The sequence below is a fragment of the Daktulosphaira vitifoliae genome, unplaced genomic scaffold (genome assembly GCF_025091365.1).
Source record: "Daktulosphaira vitifoliae isolate Bord-2020 unplaced genomic scaffold, ASM2509136v1 Scaffold_5, whole genome shotgun sequence".
Classification (NCBI taxonomy): Eukaryota; Metazoa; Arthropoda; class Insecta; order Hemiptera; family Phylloxeridae; genus Daktulosphaira; species Daktulosphaira vitifoliae.
Genome location: NW_026099576.1, coordinates 9,544,193 through 9,570,042, shown reverse-complemented (window position 1 = coordinate 9,570,042; position 25,850 = coordinate 9,544,193). Strand labels below are relative to the sequence as shown.

The 25,850-nt window shown below is 24.2% G+C and overlaps 2 protein-coding genes across 5 annotated transcripts in view; one reads left to right on the top strand and one right to left on the bottom strand.

Moving 5' to 3' along the window:
* The window catches only part of LOC126908307 (ras-related protein Rap-2c), a 104,330-nt gene that overhangs the window by 61,387 nt on the left and 17,093 nt on the right, over window positions 1-25,850 (top strand). The window contains exon 3 of one of the 3 annotated variants that reach the window (XM_050690232.1): window positions 402-507. The exons of the other annotated variants lie outside the window; for them this stretch is intronic. The gene's annotated coding sequence lies outside the window, so the exon portion shown is untranslated. The remainder of the gene's footprint in view (window positions 1-401; window positions 508-25,850) is intronic. 3 annotated transcript variants of the gene reach the window in all.
* On the bottom strand, window positions 2,341-24,920 carry LOC126908306 (lipase member H-like). Of its 2 annotated transcripts, none has more exons than XM_050690230.1 (7): window positions 24,803-24,920; window positions 24,636-24,699; window positions 23,633-23,748; window positions 23,207-23,461; window positions 8,534-8,704; window positions 3,826-3,982; window positions 2,341-3,589 (listed from the first exon to the last, which is right to left on the bottom strand). In XM_050690230.1, exons 1-7 carry the CDS (start codon window positions 24,846-24,848, stop codon window positions 3,553-3,555), a joined length of 846 nt encoding a protein of 281 aa, XP_050546187.1. In that variant the 5' UTR covers window positions 24,849-24,920; the 3' UTR covers window positions 2,341-3,552. The 2 variants fall into 2 exon arrangements, with proteins under 2 accessions (XP_050546187.1, XP_050546185.1); XM_050690228.1 differs by having other exon boundaries at window positions 8,519-8,704; window positions 24,803-24,919.

Sequence of the window (25,850 nt, the reverse complement as noted above, 5' to 3'; positions counted from 1 at the left end):
TATATATTTTTTTTTTATTTAAAAGTTATGATTTTCAATATAATATTATATTGACAAAACGGTTTTCTAATATTTAAGTTTTTTTTATTATCAAAAAACATTTTGGGGCCAAAAAGAGACAAAAGACTTTATAATAAAAATTAATAATTCTCTGCACAATCGTCCGGGTACAGTGGTGTACTTTATCATTGTCATATTATCATATACATTAATAGAAATGACATTTTTTTGTTGAGTTACATTTTAGTTTTATGCTTACAATATTTCAAATATCTAATTTTTTTCGTATAATTAATTCTTCCTAATAATAACACTTCTATTTCATTAAATAACAAAAAAATTAAAATTGAAATAAGTATTTAAAAGATATATGTAATACTTATTTTTATTTTGTAATTTAGATAACATAAGATTATTTCTAAAACAAATATCATAGAAATCAATCCAATGCCAAACATATCTATCAAAAATTGTTTGGGTAAATACAGTTTTCCAAGTCAAGATTAAGTAAGTTAGTTAATTGCTTTCGTGTTTAAGTTACAACATTACTTACAGAAGTAATCATTGCCCTTTGTTGCATTTTTAAAATGTTTTTTTCGTGGTGCGTAAACAGAATAAACTGTAGTAATTTGTTTTGGTAGAAGATTAATCGTATATCAATTAATGAACGCGATTTATATGAGCATATAACACTGTCCATTTGTCACTGTATCGTTGAATGATATTAATAAAACAAGTTCAACAATAATGATATCTGTTAAAATATGTTCCTAATTAAATATTAGCACATGAATCCAGAGTTATGGCCAACCGTAAAATAACAGCTCAAACGAATTTTATCCTATACAGATTCAATTTTTCCAAAAGTAAATGTATGATTTTAAGTTATTATTAAACCCCTTGAATTATTTATGTTATTATTGTTTACTATTAACAATAACGATTCATATATTATTTCGATTTAGGGATTGAATCAAAATTGTTTTTATATAATGGCAATCAAAACGAAAAATATACTAGTATTGTTATTATTGTTATTATTACTAATTGGTATTATTGCATTTTAAATAACTAAAACGTTATGAATTTATAATATTTCCATTTTGCGGTATTTAAACAATATTAAATTTGTANATTATTATTGTTATTATTACTAGTATTATTGCATTTTAAATAACTAAAACGTTATGAATTTATAATATTTCCATTTTGCGGTATTTAAACAATATTAAATTTGTATGTTTTACGATATTTAAACGTTATTAATGAATTTTTTAAGAATTGACCTGTCATTGCGAGCAAGTGTGAATTTTCTACACATAGTTTTTACATTAGGAAACACTAGTGTGCTCGTAGTTATATTTTACCTAAATTCATCGTTAATTTTAACGAATCATTAATATGTTTTAGTTTTTTGTTTTATTTAATATTTAATTTTATTTAATATTTTGATATTTCATTTGAAATTATGTGCCTTTTGTCGTTATTTGTTAAATTGGTTTTTACGTTTCACGGTTCTAATTGTTTTTTGGTAGTTATAACATTATAATCATAACAATGTGACAACGGATTCAAACCTTATTTTTCTCACTTTTTTGTAAGTTTTGAAATAAAATATTCTTGTATAATTTTTATCAAATGCTTTTGTATACGTTATTGTTGTTGACTTCGTGAATTTGAAAGATAGAGTGACAGAGCCAAAGTTAGCTCATCGTTTATATTTCAGGAATTATAATTTAATTTTTTTACCTCTTAACTGTAACGTTATATAATGATAATCAAAGATTACATTATTGAATACGTACTTATTTCTTGACAATAATTTAAGCAATAAAATTAATTTTAAGTTTAGTCATATAAATACTACAATTACAAAAACAAATGTCAAGTTACTGCATTATTTTTCCAATTGTTATTTTATCACTTATTTGATTTTCTATGTACCTAGAGGGAAGCACTAAAAGCGTGCGCCTTTCAATATATTTATCTTAAATAATTTTAGTGCTTAAAACGAAAATTTGTGACTTTTTGCAATCATTGTTTATTTGTAAATTAATTAAATGTGATACTGGATAATAATACTGTGAAATTATTTTATAACTTATGTAATTATCAATATTGACAGTTAAAGTACTCAATAAAAGAACTTTAAATTTCCCTAGTAATCGAAAAATGGCTTTGTATTTAATAAAAACATACTCTTTTAGTTGAGTATTTTTCGTTTGCTTGTGTGATTCATAACATGCCAATAAAAGGTAACAAGTGTAGTCTTGTTCCATCTTTAGTTTTCGTTTTTTATATTTTGCATAAAAAATATTAATTAATTTAAAATTAATTTATAAAACCATAAAAAAAAAAAGAAAACATATCTAGTATAGAAAAATCTAACCGTATCGACGAATACTTCTGTGAATAGATTACAAAAATCAAATGAAATATTTTATCTGGCAGTAATGAAAGAAATTAACACTCAAAAATTTCATTTTACGAAAGTTTTTTTGAATGTAAAATATGTACCACTTAAATAGAACAATTAATATTTACTAATAGACATTCTGTTTAAAAAATATTTCCATTAGATATGTAACGTACATCAAGTAATATTAGTAACCTTGCAATGTTGAATAATGTTATTTCATACAAAAAAATCCCCAATAGTTCAAATTATTGATATATGTCAGTACATTATAATATATACCCATTTTACGTTTTAAATTAATAAAATACAAGTTTACTCTTTGTATATAAACTAATGATTTTCAAAACAAACATTGGATTTTCAGTTCAGTTTGACAAACGAATCTAAAATTTAAAAAAATCAAACCGATTTTTTCATTGTAATTTGGTTTAAAATTCGAACTAGTATTATTAAATATTACGTTGCATTTTTTGAATAATAATATAAAAATTATTTTGCCTGAAAATCGTTAAAATTGACGTACGGTTCGGGCTCGAATGTAAAATTGAAAATTCGGTTCAATCCCAAAAAGCAGAGTTTTTAACATCCTAGCAAAACATATTTAGTCATTAAAAGTCAATAAAAATAGAATTTAAATTTTTTAGTTGAAACTTATTAATAGAAACTTTCACGAATATCATTTGTTTCGTTGTATAATAAAAAATAACATTTCTCATTTTGAAGATTAAAATGAAATTCCAACATTCTTATTATAAAATAATTTAAGCTAAATTGTTATTACAGTATATGGATTAAAAAAATTATTAAATTCTTAATCAAAATTACAGAAAAAAATTGTTGAGTTTTAATATCTTTACAATAAAAATTATTCAATCAATTATTATTCAATATTTAAATGAAAACATTCTTTGTACGTTTTATTTTAAATTATTTAAAAAGTAAGGAAAAATAGATTTTTTATCAGCAAATACAAATTTTGAGATAAAACAATATTTTTTTCATTGAAGTTATTGAACATTTTTTCATTAATTTTATATTTCAGACAGCTCATTATAAATACCGAGAGGTTTCACCAAATTCCCAATCACTCCAAGCACTTACCATTAATGCTCGTTATCTTGTATAATACATTTTTAATTTTGAGTAACAACCAAATACAATCCTCTTGTTCTAAAAAAAAAAAAAGCTTTTATAATTTAAGAAACTAATAAATGTTATACATTTCAATAAAGCGTATAGTTATTAGGTTAAACTAGTATGATAAAATCCAGTGTTGTAACTAGGTTCTGACGAGTATACAAAAAACAATTATCCACTACTTTTATAAACAAAAAAAATAGCTCATGGCATAAAATTCTTTGTGGATTCCCTTCTCCGATTTCCGAAGAATAAAACAAAATACTTACGAAACTGGTATATTCATATTCATCTTAATCGATTCTTCATCATTGTTTATTATCATTTGCTCGCAGTTTTCAAGCGTATCGCATTTAAACGCAGTATAAGCTGATGAGTTATTTATCGAGTTGATTAAATATTCTATAGCTTTACTGTGACTACAGACTAAACAAAATATACATAAAATTATGATCAAGAGCCTTAGAAAACGCTTTAAAACTGTTTATTGTGTAAATTATAAAAAAAAACATATCTAATTAATTATAGCGTATAAGTGTGTATACTGTAAAAATAAATAAACTATATAAATACTCCATTTTTCTATAGATCAATGGAAAGTTTATACAAGGTGTATAAAAATTAAGGATACAAGTCAATTGTTACAAAGAATGCGAACAATAGAAACCCGTTTCCTTACTTACTGAACAGCCTATGTAATTTTTTTCTGTGGAACCTTTACGAAAGCGAGACTTATATAATATGACTATAAAATAATATATAAAATTAATCGAAGGATGATTAATATTATTGAAAATATTCTGCGAATAAACACCGTTTTAATTTAATCTAAAATATTATATCAAATATAGAATTTTTCGGAAAATATAACTTTTTTGTGTATTTTTATTGATGATTTCCATTAACCTTTAATAGGTTAAAGAATATTCATGCTAATATGGTCATATGTAATAAGATTTACTGACTTTAAAGTACACTACTATGCCACAAATTTTAAGTAACATTATTTAAGTTATGTCAAAAATATATTTATACGCTCTTAAATAGCGTATAATAGTATAATTTTTGTGTTAGCAGAACAACATTACTTGTAAGAAATTTACTAGTTAGAAATGCAAAATTATTTTTTTATTAGTATTTGGTATCATTGATTTTTGCATATTAGTTACATAAGAAACCTAGATTTTATTATCTAAGCATCTCAAAAGCTCGAAAATCATTTTTTTTTGGATAAGTGTTGGCTGTAGAATACTATTCATGTAAATCGCATACTTGTCGAAGGTAAATAATCAAATGTGTTAAGTGATTATGATATTGTAGTTTCTTTTTTCTTTTGCTAATCAATTCCTTCTATTCACTTCTGAGTGAATCAGTAGCTCCTTCGTCTGTTTGATCTATACTTCTGCACTAAAGACTTAATGCATGGGTCACTTAAGAATTATTACTGTTCAAAATTTGATCTCACTCTCAAAGTAATAAAATTATTACTTCGAAAACAATATCGGTTTTAAAATCTGTGATCAAATATAAGTCATAAACATACTTATCAATATTTGATATATTTTTATTTTTAGTATAAACAATCGAAAACTAAGCGCACTGTTATTCAAAATTATAGGTAAAAAATTTAAATATTACTATTTTGTTAATTTTTAGTTAAACGCTGCGTTTCTTTAGAAATCAATAGGGTGCCAGCTATTTATAAATTTTATAATTCCCTTAAGTGTCTAATGTTTTTTATTGTAAAATGACTAAAAAGCTCTCTGCAAAATATTAAAGATTAAACGCTACAAATAAAATTTAATGATAAATTGTTCAATATATATAGTAGACTTCAGAAGTATTGTTAACTTTGTCCATATAAATCATGTCTGGTCTATTAATTTATAATTGGGTTGAAGATTGTTTTTGTTTTTATATTTCAATAGATTTTTAATATTTTTGATTTTGCATTTTTATGAATTCTTGATATTCCTTTAATGCAAAAAGTTATAAAGTTGGAGAAACATAGAATAGTAGATTGTAATATAACTATAGATAAATTCAGGTGCATTTAATTTTTAAATTTAGTTTGCTATTTTGATATAATTGAACACGTCTTTACTTTTATCTTCTTGACAGGGCGATTGATTTATTGTTAACTACTATATTTATCCTGAAATAATAAGTACTTTGAGAATTGTTTTCTCCGGTTTGTTAAGTACTATTTATTTCTTCATTTATAAGAAATTAAATATTTTTAAGTTTATTTTTTATAGCTTATAAGAATATAATTTTTTTTTATAGCAAGATATTATTTTACAAACTTAAATGTTAAAAAATTATCCATTTTAGGAAATCACTGATGTATAGTATCTTTTGGACCAGTATTTTGAAACTTAATAACACTTCAAAATATAGACTAGAATTTTATCATTACGCAATTCTGAGTTATGATATCTCATAATATTCTGAATGAACGCTATTAAAAATGTACACAGACAATATAAGGAAATAATTAAAATAGTTGATCATTTTGATAAAGGTGACTCAATGTTTATCATTAAATTTTAAATATATTATAATTTCCAAAGTTTAATGATAATAATGTAAAAGTGTATTTTTTTTTTTTAAATAGGTATATTGAAGTATCAACTAAGCTTATATAAATAATATATTATTGAAATAATTTCATATTTTTTATAAATATACAAATTTGTATTTGTTATCACAACAGCAAAAATGTTAACATTACTTGTTTAGCAAAATGGTGACCAATTATTAATTACAATTAGTGTCCAAGACCTAACACTACTCCTCCCGCTCAGGTATAAAATATGTATAACTTCTAAAATACTAGTCTATAACTCAATAGGATGGGCAACTCAATATTTATCGGAGTGAACAATTATTTTATGTTGTCAAAAATGCTTTTTTGTTCTTAAAACTTTAATTAAATTACGTATTTTGTAAAAAAAATCAAAACCTTTTATGTAGTTTAAAAAAAAAAATTAATATAACCTAGTTCTTTTTTGTAAATAATAAAACAACTTATTTATTTGAATCAATAAATTATTAGGCAATTTTAATTTATAGCAAAATTAGTTATTTGTAAATAAAATATAATTACAATAATTTCTTGGAATCATACAAGATTAACTAATTGTAACATAACTGTTCTTGGGATAATAAAATTAATAAATAAGTAATAAAAAAGTCGTCTCGAATCCTTGATAACTTGTAGATATATCACTTAGTATATTTTGAAGAGAGTGAAAGCGAAAAACAAATTTATACATCAATGTTTTTTGTTCGCGAGAAAAAAAAAGGATTTAATCAAATGCCTTTTAGGTAAAAATCTTGGTGGGCCCATTTTTCTCAAATATATAATCCAGCTTATATAGTTTAACTAAAATCACTATATTTATTAAAAGATTACCTTTGATTTTTGCATTAAAGTATTATGTAAATTTGAAAATCAAATTACGATATTCAATCAAAGTTTATATAAAATAAGCAAATTATACAGAATTTGTTGGACGATAAGTCAATAAGTTAAAGAGTTTTATAAAGATTGTGTTAAAAGTTCAAAACACGAAACAAGGGTTTTATGGAAATGAATATAAGCAGCGTATTTTTTTAAACATTTTGAGATAACTATACCGCAAAATAACTACATCGCGCATAATCGACCTGTGTGCGTTGCTGTATTTTTTAAGATTTGTATTTAATAATCATCAAGATATCGAACTTATCATTTCGTTTTTATTATAGTTGCCTTTTCAAATCTTCAGTGTAAATCCCGATTTACAATATCGTACAATGCTCTCTTTACTACTATACAATATCCTAATCCAATTATTTCTCGAATTATCCTTGACACAGAGACAAAAATGGTAACAGGAAAAATAAACTCAATTTTATATACACACTAGCCATCACATCTTTATTATACCATCAATACTAAACAGCATAAAATGTACACTCAAAAATTTCAATTTCATTAAAGCGGTTGTTTAAATATTTTACTGAGAATATGTACTTACATCAAATCAAACTAATTTAATAGTATATATATATATATATATTATTAAATTAAGTTTGGATTAAATGCACATAACTATGCGGGAGATGTTTAATCAAAAGTGCTCAACTGTGATTATTTTTATTTATTTAATTTTTTAATAGTGACGCGACATTTAGTCAACAAGTTTAATTGTTCCAAATTTGCCTTTTGGCTTATAATTTATTAAAATATAAGGAAACTTACTGTATATAACTTGCCGAGGTAAAACTTTGTTAAAGTTTACTAAATTGTTATTTGTTGTCTCAAAATTTCTCTTATAAGTTACAACTACGTAAGTTATTTCTTAATAAGAATTCTCAAATGATTTCTACTTGCAATTCTTTTTATCTATATATTTTTGTAAATTATTTTCAAATACACTCGCTCATCAGTATTCAGTTTATTTTATATATTTATAAGTCAACGTGTATGACACGAATGCAAATTTATTTAATTAAAACTTTGCATATATAATGATAATACATTATTTTATTATTTGCTTAGATCATCTGTAATTAATTACAAAACGACGTGTTAATTAGTAAGTGAATATATTTAAACTGTTTTGGTTTTATGCAAAATATCTATTTTAAAACATCGTCTGAGTTCTTGAAAAATAAAAAAAACTGTAATCGTTATACAAATCGCCTAAAAACTAATTGGAACCTTAAATTTTTGAGGAAAATTAATTTTAATCTAAACCTGACAAACTAATAGTTTTATTAACGCCAGTTAGATAAGTTTTTTTCATTCTAGAGGTTTTAATCTAACAAAAATATTTTATTACAAGAGTTAATAAGTTATATTCTGCATTACCTAATATTATTCAATATTTGTTTTTAACATTTAATGGTTTATGAAATTTATATTCTTTAAATAAATTATGATATAACTTATTTGCTTAATTTAAAAATTACTTGGTTCGTAATTACAAGCTGGTTGTAATAATCCGCCATTGAAATAAATGTCAACATGACCTAATGGTTCTTTTAAACCAAAAAATTTTGTTGAAGTGTGTATCACAATAACAAATTTTCCACTGTTAATATTGACTCTTTCGTTTATTGAATCGCTCTCAAAACTTGGCCTGGCTGGGTCAAGTGCTGAAATTAACACAAAAAAAAAACAGTTACTATGGAAAATCGATACAAAGGAATTGAATTAGAGTTTTGTCAATTATTATTTTAATGAAAGAAATATTCACTCGAAGAAAAAAAGTATACAGCAATCAAATAAATATTGTAATTGTATTGAGACATCCGAGGAAAATTGATTAATTGGTTAATTTATGATATGAAATTTTATTAATAGTCTTATACAGTATGATTTATTTAGAATACTACCTCGATTAATTAGTTAATTAATGTTATTTTATAAAAAATTATAGATTAAAATATAATTAATTTTTATGAATTATAGAAATAATAAAGTTTATTCTTAGGTATAAAAATGTCTTGGCTTGTAATCGAATGAATTATAAACTTATTGTAATAGATTCGATTAAATGTTTTTGAAAAATATGTAGGTGTTATTTCAACGCCTGTACATTTAAAAAAAAATAACAATTATGTCTTCAGCATTATTGAGTAACACTCGATAAACGTTTTACTTTGAAATAGAAATTTTTTTGTACATTTATTAAGAATGAAAATTGTGATATTATATGAGTAGTTATACTTATAATAGATAATGCACATATAAATTAAATTTTTTATATATTTACAAAATTATTTTAGTTTAATTTTCAAAGCTAAACTATTGTATTTTTGAATTGTTATTGCCTGATTGCTTTTTGGATAGAACAAGTTGATACTTTTAATTGAATCCCTCAAAGAAAGTATTCATCGTAAAAACTTGAAATTTGGTAAAAAAAAATATTCGATATATAAAGAACATTTTGTAAGCAGCTAATTAATTGATATTTTTTATTATAAGAATTTTTATTTAATTAGAAAAGAGAACTAATTCATCGTTTTGTCACACGCCTGGAGCAATTTGATATTCCTTCGCTTAATTTAGGTAATAAACTCAGAAAAAAACTTTTATTTAATGTATAGTGTGTAGTATTTAATCTATGAAAAATTTCATTAATTTAATGTTATTTTTCTTGATTCTAAAATTATTAAATTCTTTATTTTAAAGATATCTTGTTTAATTTAAAGATTTCCATAACAATAGAATACTTACATTCAATTATGTACATATTCTACTTGATTTTCTTTGTTTTAATACATTATGTTGTTGAAAAATTTTTTAACATTTCAATAATTAATATTACTTAGCAGTTTTATGTATGAAAACTAATACCTATGTTTAGATTATTTTATTACTTATCTGCAATTAGTGGTGTAATTTATAATGGGGGGAGGCACAAAAAATGTCCATGAATAAGGTACCATAAAACGACTTTTTTTTTTTTCTCATAACTCTTGTTAACACATATTTAAGATTTTTTTTTTAAAAAATGTCTTATTTGTTTTGAATCCATTTTTATTAATAAAAATATTTCTTTATATATAGTGTGTATCTCTACGTAATAAACACTTTAAAAATAGGTGATAACATTAACAGGACAACTGCGAGGATGTCAAATTTTGTCTACATCGACTATCTACAACTATATCGACTAACATTACATAAACCCATGTTACTATTGGTATCCAAAAAATAACTTTTTTTAATGATATTATACTTTATTACTTTGCTTGATAAAATATATACATGGCTCAGTCAATGGGATGGGGTACGTGTCTCTATTCTCTCCCTCTAAATACGCCACTGACTGCCATTAAGAGGAAGTTATTAATATTATATTGTTTATAATCTCTCAGCATCACTGCTATATAGGTTCCTACTATAGCTCCAATTATTATGTGTATTATTAATAGTGAATTTAAAGTTATTTGGTTAAAAAATATTTGTATATTAGTTTAAAAATAAATTAAATTTTACTTTTGTGAAATATTTGAAAGCTTATATATTTGTGTAATTTAAAATTATAAGATGTTTTTGTATTTTTATTAAAATATTATTACATTTGTTTAGTGTAGGTAAGGAGAGAATAGGGCAAGATGATTGTCTTGGATTTAAAAAAATATAATAATAATTTCGGTATTTTTAATGGAAATATTATAAAAAATATTAACCAAACAACGAAAAATATTTAGAAAATAATTCAAATAAACACTTATGTATGTTTTGAATCACATTTGCATCTTTTTTGCAAAAACTATATAATATTGTTATTTTATGACGTAATGTTTTAACTTTAGCATCAAAAATAAATAGTATTTTTAATTTTATGTTCTTCAGTAGCTAATTTGATGTACTAATCAGTATCCAAATTAAACTATTGAAAAGATATTTGAATAAAAATAAAATAGGTTTCTTTTTTTTTAATTATTGTTGTATGAAATTTCTATATGTAAAATAATTTGCTCATAATTAGTTAAACTCAGTTACTGAAAAATTTGTGACCCCTTATAAATATTTTTACACTCAATATTTTTGTTCTCTTTAATTATTATAAAAAACAATTAAAAAACTGTATAATTTATCAAAAATTTCTTATAAAGACAGTAGATGATGCTTTCTAAATTAGGTAATACATTTTTTAAACATAAACTATATTAAGCTAAGGTATGTCGACTTGCCCTACGCCTGGGGTAACATTTTTTTTTTTAAATTACTTTGATTTTATTTTAAGGTAAAAATTTAACATGGTTCATAATTTACAACCTTTATAAATTTAAAGTTATCCCATTAAATTACATATATTCTAGAATTTACTACACAATATAATTTATATCAAACTATACTTATTAAACAAATGTCATAAACAAATGAATCTTTTTTAGTTTTTTATAACAACTTTTGGTTTATTAAAATACATATACTTGTAAATATAATAACTACAATAGCTAAAGGCTACAATTTAAATTGCAGCTTAAAAATATTTTGCATAGTTGATAAAAACATTTTAGATAACTAAATTTTAAATAACTAAAGAATTATGAAAATAGGAGTTTATATTGATTTTGGAATAATAACATTTCTGTTTAAAAATTAAACACTATTCAGAGATTTTTATGATAGTGATTTTTATCACATCTATACTTGTTCCAATTATGCTGCGTTTCCCCAGCGTGCTGCATCATCACTACGCTACCGTTTTTTTATTTAATTAAAATACTGATAAAACACTTATAAAAAATTATATTGTTGAAAATAGTTATGGTTATTTTTCTTATAGATTTAAAAAAGATGATAAGCGTGGTAGTGAGGATAAATTTTTCTACTTTCAATATACTAAATTTTTTGTTAGATAAATAGGAATTTGAAAATAATTTAATTTAATAAAAATTAATTTTAAACAATCTTAGACTTATGAGTTTCTGTAGGAACTAGAATTCTCATTCTAATTTATAATTCTGTCCATAGTCTTAAAACTTTGTTTATGATCTACAAAAAGTGAAATTTAACTTTAAAACACTCAGCATAGGGGGATCGCGGCACAGTAGGACGTGGCATAGTTGGGTCAGGTATAATGATATCTGACAGTGATTAAAATCACTATCATAAAAAATGCTTTGATGCAAATCTTTAGATAGTGTTTAATTTTAAAAAATTGGTGTATTATTTTTAAAGCTACATGATCTGCTATTTCCTTATTTATATCCTAATTAAGATCAAGTATTGTCGAATAATAGAGCGATATAAATATTATTTCTCATAAAAAAATTGTATTGATCCATACACTTTTCAATAAGTTATAGAATTATAAAGTTAAAAATGTAAAATTTAAAATCCAGAATTTTCACACAAAAATAGCATTTGGTAACTATTTTCATCATGAAGACAAAATATAGTCTGAACATTTTTTTTCCCATAATTAAGTTTATTACATTACCTTTAATTTAAGATATATATAAAAGTGTCAGAGTTTCCGGAAGACTTAGATAGATTTGTGATCTTTTGACGTATCGTTGAAAGGAATCGGTTCGGTGAGAGCTGAGAAAGAGTGATAGATAAATAATAGAACATAATAGTTATGTCATTAACAATCACAGATAACAAAATAATCAAATTGTAAATATGACGGATCTGCAAATAATACTTTCAGTATGGATAGGGATTAGATATTTTACAAAGGGGTTAAAAATATTGAAACGGAGTTGCGTTTCCGTTAACGGGATACTAAACGTCAATTTTTATATTCTTAATTCTAATATCTTTCTGTACGTGTTACGACTTTTATGATTTTAAAGTGTAATTGTTTGTTTATATTTTATTTTTCTTCATTCCAATATTAAATTTGTGTATGCGTCTAAAGTTGAGTTCAGAGTGCTGGTTGGCTAATTTTTGGGCTAAGCCGTATTTTAGTTAGTAATGAGAAAATGTAGTTGAGCTGATGAATGACGAGTAGTCAGCTCTCAGTCTCCTACTTTTTATTAAGTACTATTGACTGGTCTGGAGGTTACCCCTTTAGGGAATCACTAGTTTGAAAGATCGGACTAACCAGTGAAACTCTGACGTAAAACTCATAAGAGTCGAGCAACGCGTCTTGACGTTTAATATTATAATTTCATATGCCTTTTTGTATTGATGATCAAGACAAGCTTGTTTACGAGAACTCAAAAAAAATTTTTATAATAATTTACTGACATTTTTAAACGAAAAATTACATTTGCTATTTGATTTTATCACAAAAATTCACAAATTGTAGACATTTTCGTAAAGTTTGGAAATATAATATATTTTAAATAAATGGATTGTAAGATGTTTTTGACATATTAAAAGGAAAGAAAAATACTTACTTTGCTTGATAAAGTCTGAACATATAAAATATGAGGAATGGAATTTAAAAACGAATAAATTAAATTTAGTTAGCAAATCAAAAACAAGATGAATAATTCTTATAGCTACAAGTGTAATGCAATTGTGTACAGAAGAGTAAACAAAACTTTATTTAACGGGAAAAAGTTAATCACTCATGCTGACTGTTTATATTAAATATTTTAAATGTCAACTTTTCATTTGCTAGAAGATGAGCTATTTTAATTTTTATTAATCTCACAAGAGATTTATTTATTATTATTATCCAACAACTTAGAACTATAGAATTAACCCTGAAATGTAAATTAATAATGAAATGATTATTAAATCACGTGTTAAACAAGACAGCGGAATATGATAGAATTTATATATTTGGTATAATATTAAATTCCAGTAAATTCTTTTTAATAGAAATTTAAATTAACACACGTAAACAACTTTAAGAGAAGAATATATTACAATTACTTACTTCTCCCAAAATATTTATTACCCAAAAAGGAATTTTTTTAACGTAATCGCGTAATAATAAAATATACTTAAATTTCACTATGAATTGAATATATTAGTTTTCTTTTTACTTAAATGTATTCCTTAAAATTATTTAAAACCGTGTAAAACACCNTATTCCTTAAAATTATTTAAAACCGTGTAAAACACCCACAATTGTTATTGATTTAGAGAAAATAACAAAAAAAATAGTTCTAAATAGCTATCTAGTCAATAAAATATACAAGATATTTGTTACTTAATAATAACGTATTCATATAATTCACTTTATAACATGAGTTTTAATTCTAATCATTCTTGTGTATTTTATTCGACGAGATCAATAAATTGAATAAATTTGGTAACGCAAACTTATTTGCTTTTAAGTAAAACAACCATTGCACAGTAAGTATCTTTTCATTCCTTTGTGCTTTTGTTTAACACAAAACTATAAAGCACAATTTCTTGGATACTAAAACTTATGTTAATAACATGATAATATTAAGTTTAAAATTAGTATAATGCTAATAATACATATTCTTAAAATTATATGCTTTTGTTATTTGCATGTTTTCTAAGAGTTGAGTAAATTTGGGTTGGTGAAGTTATTGTTAGTATTTTAAAGTGTCTAAAATAATTAATATTACTGGATGAATACTGGATATTATTTAAAATGCAATTTGTAAAAAATCCATTAGCATAGAACGATAATTAGACCTAAACTATTATTCGCCGTAGACATTGCAAAAGATACACTACGCATGCATTTCACGGAATACACACCCAGATAAAAATTTAAAAAAATGTTATAAACATTTTTTTTTACATTATTTAAATAGAATGTTATTATACATAAAATATCATCGTACGGATATTAATTTTAAGACCTTATAAAAATAATATTCTTAGTGAAAATATGAGTAATAGACTAATTTTTAAGATGGCAGTGGTTGTGGTCATTGGTTCTACTTAATTTTATTTAAAATTAATAGCATTGTTGCTATTGAGAAAAATATAGAATAATACATTACAACTTATTTTATATCTTTATAATAATAACTGGAATAAGATCACAACTAAAATGAATTGGTAAAAAATAAAACGTGTTTAAAAAATATAAAATTTGATAAATAAAAAACCCAGCACAGGGGGGTCGCGGCTCAGTGGTGACGTGGCATAGTTGGATCAAGTATAATGATATCTGACAGTGATTAAAATCACTATAAAAAAAAAACGCTTCGATGCAAATCTTTAGATAGTGTTTAATTTTAAAAAATTGGTGGATTATTCCAAAAGCTTCATAAACTGCTAGTTCCTTATTAATATCCTGATTAAGACAAAGTATGTCGAATAAAAAAGAGATTATTAGAAAATAGTATTTCCCATAAAAAAATTATATTGATCAATACACTTTTCAATAAGTTATAGCATTATAATGTTAAAAATGTAAAAAATAAAATTGAGAATTTTCACACAATAATAGCATTTGGTAGCCATTTTCACCTTGAAGATAAAATAAAGTCCGAAATTTTTTTTTTCCATGATAAAGTATATTACATTAGCTTTAATTTAAGATATATATAAAAGTGTCAGACTTTCCGGAACACTTTCAAAATTTAAGTTGAAAAAGTCAATTTTTTGTGAAAAAGTTGTCATTTTGAATCCCCCCCTGTAGGCAGGTAAAAAGTCAGATTTATAAAAAAAATATACCAAATGATAGGTAAAGACATCATGCATCTACAAAAAAAGAATTATATTGATCCATACATTTTTTAAAATGTTATAGCATTATAAAGTTAAAAATATAAAAATGAATTTTTTTACAAAAATCGTATTTTTTTTATTAAGTTTAATGTCTATTTTCACCATGAAGATAAAATAAAGTCCGAAATTTTTTTTTACCATTATAAAGTATATTACATTAGCTTTAATTTAAGATATATATAAAAGTGTCAGACCTTCCGGAACACTTTCAAAAGTTACGTTGAAAAAGTTCTACTTTCTATATGCATTTTTATGTTTTGAATCCCCCCTGTATTTAGGGAAATGGTCCGATTTAAAAAAACAGTATGTCGAATGAAAGATCTATATAAATACTACTTCTCATAAAAAAATTGTAATGATTCATACATTTTTCAAAAAGTTATAGCATAATAAAGTTAAAAATGGAAAATACAAAATCGAAAATTTTCACACAAAAATAGCATTCGGTAGCCATTTTCACCATGAAGATAAGATAAAGTCCGAAATTTTTTTTTTTCATGATAAAGCATATTACATTAGCTTTAATTTAAGATATATATAAAAGTGTCAGACCTTCCGGAACATTTTCAAAATTTAAGTTAAAAAAATTAATTTTTTGTGAAAAAGTTGTCATTTTAAATCCCACCTTGTGGGCAGGTTAAGGGTTAAATTTATGAAAAAAATATACCAAATGAAAGGTAATGATATTATGCATCTATATAAAAAAGAATTATATTGATATGTTCATTTTTGAAAAAGTTATGGCACTTTCAAGAAAAAAAATTGAAAAAATATCGAAAATTAGCGATTTTTAAATTTGTAATTTTTTTGGAGGTTTCCCCCATTTACGGGGAACGAGGGAANAAAATAAAATAAATTATTACTACAAAAATAAACGTTAAATTTAAAATTAATTCTTATTTTATACAGTAGGTCATATCAGCTTTTCCAAGGGTAAGATTCCCAAGATAAAATAAATCTGTCTAATACAAAGACGAAGTTTTAGAAGACCTTAATACGAAGAAAGTATTTGTAATGTTTAATCCAAATTTATTTTTGCGATTTTACCATAAAGCCTTTTAACGTGATCTTTTTTTTGTTTTGCATAAATGACAAAAAATTGATTCATTACTTTGACTTCAGCTGAATTTCAACAACCTATTTTAAATAGGGACTCAAGAAATTGTTTTAATACTAATTAAAATATCAAAGTTAACACATATGTAGTTGTCCTTTGTAAAACATTAAAAAAATTTACCACAGGTCGTTAATTAATATTTCGTTTTATATCACAAAATGAAGACAAAACATTACAATTTTTAAATCTGTACTCAGAGAAAATAAATCTATATGTTATTTGTTTTCTATTAATAAGTACTAAATTTAGAATGGATTAAAAAAAAATTGAACTTTTAATAAATTAACAATTTACTTTCAGAATGTGAGATGTTTATACTAATATTTAATATTTAATTTGGCTTACTAATTAGTAAAATAAAATATTATTAAAGAGGAATAAGACGTATGTTAACGTCATGTTTTCATAATAATATTTTTAAATAAACGGATTTTTCAATAATAACATAAAACTCATAATTCGTATAAATATTATTTATTTTAGTCCTCTAAATTTTTATTTTTTTATTATTATTAATAAATAATAAAAAATATTCTTTAAACATAGTTTAAGAAGGAAATATAATAAAAAAATTTCAACAAAATAATAATTGTTTCAAAAGTTAAAAGCATTATCAGTTAGATCTAAGACACCTATAAACAAGTTGACTTTAAACTAAACTTATCTTTATCATTTAGAAATTAACTTAACTTGAAAATTAAAACAAAATTATTTGGCTAGCTTAGCTTGTGGAGTTTTATTAAATACAATTTATTCAAAGCAAAAAAAAAGGTTTTAATTAGATACATTATGATTAACTATTTTTATCAAATTGTTAAAAAAACTATTAGTTAAATCTAATATTTAGTTGTTGATATAAAAAGTGTTAAATATATTTACTTTATTCTTTAATAGATTTTGCATTGATATAAATGCATTTATATATTATAGAAATATTTTTCTTTTACTATATGGTTACATTTATAAAAGACGCCCAAATTGAAATAAAACTTTGCCACTTTTACCTAAACAATAACGTACACCTTCAAAGTTTGCCGCCCTGGACCATTGCCCCCTGTGATCTTTGGTTAGGCGCGTCTCCGAAAATAAGATGTTCTCGCCAAAATTAATAAAAAGAAATAAGCAATTTTTAATTAATAATGTATTTTATTTTTTATATTTTTAATTTCTCCTGCCTTTAGGCAAAGTATATTTACATCAAACCTCACATTAATTTTAATATACAAATATTTTTAAAAATCCCCAGCATTTTTTCAAAATAAACATTTATTGTTTAAAGGTTGTGTTGTTATGAAATATTTCCGTTTAAAAAAAAAAATCAAAAAAGTTTATGTTTTATTCACTTGTTTCTGTTCAAACTATATGACTCGCGCAGTTATTATTTTTAAATTATTAACAAGATTTATAGTAACTTAAACGATTCGATTATGGAAATTATTTAAAAAAATTTACTTTAGTAAATTTGTCATGGTGTGTGTGATGGTATCACATTACCATTATTGTGAGAATTTACCATAATAAAATAAAGAGAGCACATCTAGAGACTGATGGATTAACAATTAATATTCATTGCAAACTTGACAATCGTCCAAATTATTATAAAAACCCAAAAGTCCTGACCATAGTGATCAGTCCGACTCTAGTGCCTTGTGTCATTCATCAGTACCGGTACTCGGTTGTCGCTGTCCGGCTTACTGCTTAATGTAAAGTGTTTGTTTTTCCTTTTTAACCTACCTACTCTCGTCCTCGACATTTCAGAGTAATTGTGTCTTGCACTTCGTCTGCACCTTATAGATGTTACCCTTATTCCCTTCCTATAACAACGGCCTTTCGACACCCACAGCTAACTTGGAGTGTTAGCCGAGCACTGTAACTGCTGTATGATCACCCAGGCAGCAGACTAAACGTCATCGTCGTACACTTTACTTTTTGTTTTGTGTTACAACATATGTTTTCAGTCAATGAATGGAGAATTAATGTTTTCTCATTCGTATCAAACCATAAAACTCTGTTTTTAATAGTATTAGTTTATAATAATTATAAAAAAATCTTAATTTCTTTAATTTTTAGTTTCGAAATACATATAAAACACAACCTATGTAATGAAATATGAATTATGTACAAAATATAAAATAAATAAGCTTAATTTGAATGTAAAAAAAATAATTGTACTTCTGCTATAGACACGAGTATATTAGCAAATGTTTATATTTTTTTTATGAAGTAATTATATTAATAAATAATATATATCATAATTACAATTGTTTCATAATGCTATTTTATTTACATAATAAATATGTATTATGTACTATTATTAGGTACATATTTAATTTATTTCAATAAACTATTATTATTATCAATTTACCACGAATATCATTAGAAATGAATTAGTCAAACTTTCTTTGTGGTCAATTTTTTTCAATCGATTTCTAACAGCATATTATGCTTATTTATCATAATATGCTATAATAGGCCAAATTATCAAGTAATTTGTTAAATGACTAATTTAAAAATTCTTAAAATAAAGAAATTTTCAAATAAGTGAAGGGTCTAATTAATATAATAAGTTTTTCCAAGCATATTATGCTTGGTCAAAACTTGGTAAATACAATTATATATACATAAAATTCTCTTTCATATAATGATTTGTATGTAAGAAAGTTGAAACTTTGTTGTCATGATTTGCAATGTATCGAAATGCTCAAATCAGTGCTTATTTAAATGTATGTAGGCATGTTTACTTAAATTTATTTTTCTTTTTTGTAGTATTAAAATATTCAATTTGTATTCTTCAAAAACAAATGACATGAACTCCAAAACGAATTAAAGTATTAGAACCTATTTTAAGTTTGACGTTATGGTTTACGCCCATTTCGCGTTATCCATGAAAATATTCAACAAAGTACACCCACTTAAGTTTTATTAGAATTAGGTCATTAAATTAATCATTTAACACATTATTCGTACATCTTTTACTGGAAACACAAAATATAATTAAACTAAACTTAACTATCGTATCAAAATATTACTTCAAAAATTGTGACACAGAGAAATATTAAGCTGCTTATCATTTAGTTACCACGATACTATTAAAGAAGAAGGTTCTTAATAAAATTATTATTTTAAGAGTAATGGCTAATATTGAAATTATTTATTTTAATACTGTTAACAGAATTTGTCATTAAATTACATGACAAAAATTGTGTGTGAAAATAAAACTATGTTATTACTTGTCGTACGTCGGTATTACCCCGTCGTAGATACAAAAGGTAAATCAATTAATGTTTTTGACGACGAGTTGGTCGTTTTTAGCTCTTCTCGAGTCCTCTCGTTGGATACAATGGTTAGCCCCAATCTCTCCAATTAGTGAACTACTAAAAGGGTAGAGTTTAGACCCGTCAGCACGGTCTAGCTCAAAAGTAGCAGACTGAAGGGTGGCTTCTCGTAAGCCACCAGCACAGCTACCTTTTGACTATACCTACTAAAGGACGGTTAAGCTCAAAAACTAGTCAGCACACACACTAATTATTAAGATCGACTAAAGGACCAGCGGTGCAACCTCGACTTTTCCCGCACATACTCACACACAATTTTAACAACACGGTGAATATAAAGTATTTCCACACAAGTGCAGGTTTTTAAATAGTTGCTTTATTTACGAAACGTAAAAACACAAAGTCAAAAATATAATATAAAAATGTAACACAAAATAAATTGAGTCGTACAAAATACAGAGTTACTTGCCCAAACTTCCTGACTCGTAATTCGAAGTTTCTTCGTCAAAACGTTAATCCCCCTATACTTTTCATGTTTCTCCTTATATATTCTTTTTCCCACCATTATTAATTTGCTTACCCTGCACTTTCCCTTTTTATGAACATTATTGTATTGCTTAAAAATTTAAAAATTGCTTACTACTGAGGAAAAACTTATATTATAATAATATTGACGTTATTTAATACTTCCTCAGCTATTTACTACATGCCTCTATGTTACAAAAAAAAAATATGTCCTCATATTTTTGTATAATTAACTTTTCTATGTGTCTAGGATATCCATGTAATAAAGTTTTTTTTTTCAAATCGTACCTCTTAAGGATGTCTTTTTTTGTGGTATTTAGCAGCGTAGGATCTTTCCATTTTTTTTTTTCAATAAAATGAGAATCAGTTTGTGTTTTGTACCAGACTTAATTTTTTCGCCAAAAAAAAGAAATAAAGTAATAATAATAATATTATTTATATCCCAATATTTTAACTCTACTTATGATTTAAATTTCCCATTATTTTTCTTAATCTAATTTTGAAACTTATATTATACTAATATTGACGTTGTTTCATACTTCCTCAGATATTTACTACATACTCAATAATGGTTAATTAAAGCATTCTATATTTAATAAAAAAAAAAATCTTTACTTTATATTAGCTTCGATGCGAAGCGGAGAAGGTATTAATTTTACTATGATGTGTTTTTTTTTTTTTTTTTTTTTGTCTATTACTACTTTTTCTCAGCTCTCACTGGACCGATTTCTTTCAAAAATACGTCAAAAGATCACAAATCGTATCTAGTTGAAGACATTACCCTTAAAAATTGAAAAAAATTCCCTCGTTCCCCGCAAATGGGGGAAATATCCAAAAAAATTACAAATTTAAAAATCGCTAATTTTCGAATATTTTAGCTTCGATGCGAAGCGGAGAAGGTATTAATTTTACTATGATGTTTTTTTTTTTTTTTTATGTCTGTTGCCACTTTTTCTCAGCTCTCACTGTACCGATTTCTTTCAAAAGTACGTCAAAAGATCACAAATCGTATCTAGTTGAAGACATTACCCTTAAAAATTGAAAAAAATTCCTTCGTTCCCCGCAAATTGGGGGAAATATCAAAAAAAATTACAAATTTAAAAATCGCTAATTTTCGAAATTTTTTCACTTTTTTTTTTTAAAACTTCCATAACTTTTTGAAAAATCAACAAATTAACCTAATTTTTTTTTATACTAAAATCTTAGATATTTAATTTTTATTTGATATCATTTTTTTGAAAATTTATCACTTAACCTGCTCATTGGGGGGGATTTAAAATAGCAACTTTTTTACAAAAATTAACTTTTTCAACTTAATTTTTAAAAATGTTCCGGAAATACTGCGTTCTTCAAACATATATCAAATTAAAGCTTTTTTTATGTACTATAGAATGAAAAAAAAAAATTTGTCCCGACACTTTTTTTTCTACATTTAAACGGCTGCCGTAGTTAAAAAAACACTATTTTTGTGTTAAAATTTTCGATTTTTGATTTTAAATTTTAACTTAAAAATGCTATAACTTTTTGAAAAATGTATACAGGGTGATTTTTTTATCATAACCCACTCAATTACTTGCAGAATAATAATAATTTAAACATTTTTTTTTTTTTATTATCTTTAGTTACACATTATTCTTGAATTTTTAACTATGTAATACTTTTTAAGTTCATCCCTTATGTCTTGGAGAGGGGTCAACTTTGTTTTTTTTAATGGTAACACATATTTTTAATTTAATAAAATGTTTGAGTTTTTAATTTAATAGTAATTGGCATTTGAATTTTTAATATAACTTTATTAGCTAATAAGATATAAACATTTAAAGTTTCAACATTTTNTATATAAACATTTAAAGTTTCAAATTTTTTTTAAATGGTTAACGTATCCAAAAATATGTACTTTAACAAATTTTTTTTTTTAAATTAAACACTATCTACAAATTTGCATCGAAGTGTTTTTTATGATAGTGATTTTAATCACTGTCAGATATCATCTATACTGGACCCAACGATGCCACGACCCCACTGTGTTTTTTTTTATAATTTCTCCATAAAATTTGTAATATTAAATGAATGATTGAATTTCAACTTCATACTAAGATTATTTACTATAATTAAGACTATAAATTACTAAGTATTTATTTATATATTAAATTTATAAATTAAAGAATTACTAATAAGGATATAATCAAGGAAATAGTAGTTGATGTTATTTTTGGAGGAGTCCGCGAATTTTGAGAATATACACTATGTACAGATTTGCATCAAAGCGTTTCTTAGGATAGTCATTTTAATCATTGTCAGATATCATCTATACTTGTCCTCCTAACAATGCTGCGTCCCCAGTGAGTTGCGATCTCACTGTGTTACCGATTTTTATAATGTGTATGTTGTATTTAATTTTATCACTATGATTTTGTAACGATTAAAATAACATATAAAATGATCTAAGATTTGAAATTCATCAACCATTGGTTCAGAACTTAAAATTAAATTAACTATTTCAATATTGGATTCTTTCTCCGTATTGACTTTTACCCCAGTTACTCTATTAATAATTTTTTATATCCATGGTATTTTTATGATATAAAATATTTGATACATACCTATAATCCTTTTCACTTCTCCATTTAATTTCCGTCCCACATTGCCTACCACGTGGGCACCCAAACTATGACCAACTAATGTAACATCATTTAAGTTCTTAAGTATGCCATGTGGACCCAATACATTTATGAAATTTGCTAATAAATCGATCAAGTCATGGGATTGACTAACAGCATATTTGTAACTTAATTTTTTTGACCAAACATCAGACCAATCTACCAAAATTACATTTACATCCATTTTGTTTAATAATACTAAAAAAAATATTAAAATTTATTTGTAAAAGTAAATCGAAATAATTCATTCTTATGGTTTCTATAACTGTATTGAATTAAAGTTTAAAAGTATGAAAATATTCCCACATAAAATATTTTGTATGACTTTAAATTAACTTTGATATAGTTATAATGTAACGTGATTATTACCATTATATATATCTGCAAATCGCCAAGTTTCAGGACTTGATCTAAAACCATGAACAAAAATAATCACTGGCTTATTTGACAAACAACTAGCATCATTTGCATCAAACGATAGTAAACTGTAAAATGATATTATACATAATTTTAAACAAGCGGCAGTCAAATAAAAGAGGATTAAGGAATAGATACCACATTGACACACCCTTTTTGACATTTTCGTACAACTTTCATTATATATATTTTATATTCTGGAACTTTATGTATTATAATTTATTGAGCGTAATTAATATAAATAAATTATTAATTTTAAGTCTTGATTATTATTATACGTAGGTAAATTCAACGAGGTACCATTATAAAACAAATAAAATGTTTAAAGATTTAATAAGAAGAAAAGCATTTACGCATAACTAATATTTCATTATATCATTTTGATACAGTAATACAAATTAAAAACTTTGTGGCATGAGGGCACAGCTCTTATGATGATTTTCATCATAACGGTTTTCATCCCCTTCCAATGCAAAATCATTTGACCTCTACTGTTTTGAATCAAAAAAGATAATAAATAGTAAATAGATTAGGACATTAGTTTTTAATTGGATTGTAACATATAATAATAAAGTAAAAAATTACACTTAAAATCTAAATTGGGATAAAATTAACTTGCTGAAAATAAATTTTGAACTGTAATTTTTTTATATTAAAATGGTCACTTAAAGTGATCAAATAGCATTCATATATTTAAACATAACAGTAACTATTATTTATAAAGTAATTTTTTTTCAAACTTAATTCTATTTGAGAAGAATTTAACTATCAACATAAAACTCGAGGAATAAGATGACTAGTATTTATAATACTATAATTTATAAAATATTAGTATTTATATATTTTTCGAGTGATGAACATTTATTTTAGCCTTTTTATTTTCAAAAATCGAAAAACCCATGTTTTACTTAATATATCATTATCCGAACACCATTGAAATTTAAAAGTTACCTACTTGTTTTTAAATATTAAATAATGGACTCCAATATCCTCTACTATTGGATGACTTTCTGATTGATCTGTAATTAAAATAAATAACTTAGTTAAGTGAATTTAAAAGTAAACTAGTGATACTCATTTGAACACTTATTAAGTTTAAAAAAATTATCGATTAAAAATTACCAAATAAAAATTTAATTATTAGAATAATACTGAAAAAATAAACCATTATGATAACTTAATTAATATTATATTAAATTTAATATTATTTTCTACGAATTAAAGTAAAAAAATAACAATTAAATTATTTGAGACTTTTATCATAAATTATTACTGTATTAGCAATCTATATGGTACAAGTTTTTTTTAAACATACTATTCAGTCAATTGTGTTTTTACGTATGAGTAATCATTCAACGATTAATTTTGCATTTATAGTTAAAAAACAGAAATAACTATATACTCAGTGTTATTATCATGTAATGACCTTAAGAACACTACTTACGCAAACGATGAATAGATTATTGTTTCAAATAAATACAAATGAATCCAGGAATTCAATTATTTTCTGTTTTTATTTTACTACTACCATGAATTAAAAATACTGGTATTTATAATCCATGCTGCTGTTAGATAGAGCAATTCCTTAACTACGCTTCATAAATATCTTCAAAAATTTTAGATTTAATCATTTTATTTAACAAACCTAGTTTTTTATTAACTACTTTACACGATATATCAATTTTTTGTTAACATCCCTTATTTAGGGATGGCTTTGGAACGCATTCGAGATAAGGGGGCTGAGGCTTCCAAAAAAGTGAGGGGCTCTCAGTTTTTTTGTATTAAACGTATCAGCGTGTTACTTTATTTGGTTTCACTTTTTTTATAATTAAATAATAAATACAATAAAGTTTGAATAAATCGTAAAATTTATTTTAAATAGTTTAACCGAGTATTTCAAATAGTTCTTGTCTATTATAAACATTTAATAATTTTTATAGTTTTTAACAATACATATTATAAATTCATTAAGTTTATGGAATTTATGGACATAATATAATTTATATTAATATGTAAGTATCCCAATTGATTAGCTAAGTCTACAATATATATAGTTTTTCAATAATAATCTAAATTTGTCGCAAAAAGTACACAAAAATATATAAAGTATTTTCAAAAAGTATAAATACATGTTATTAATCCATTTATAATTGTATCGAATAAATTAAAT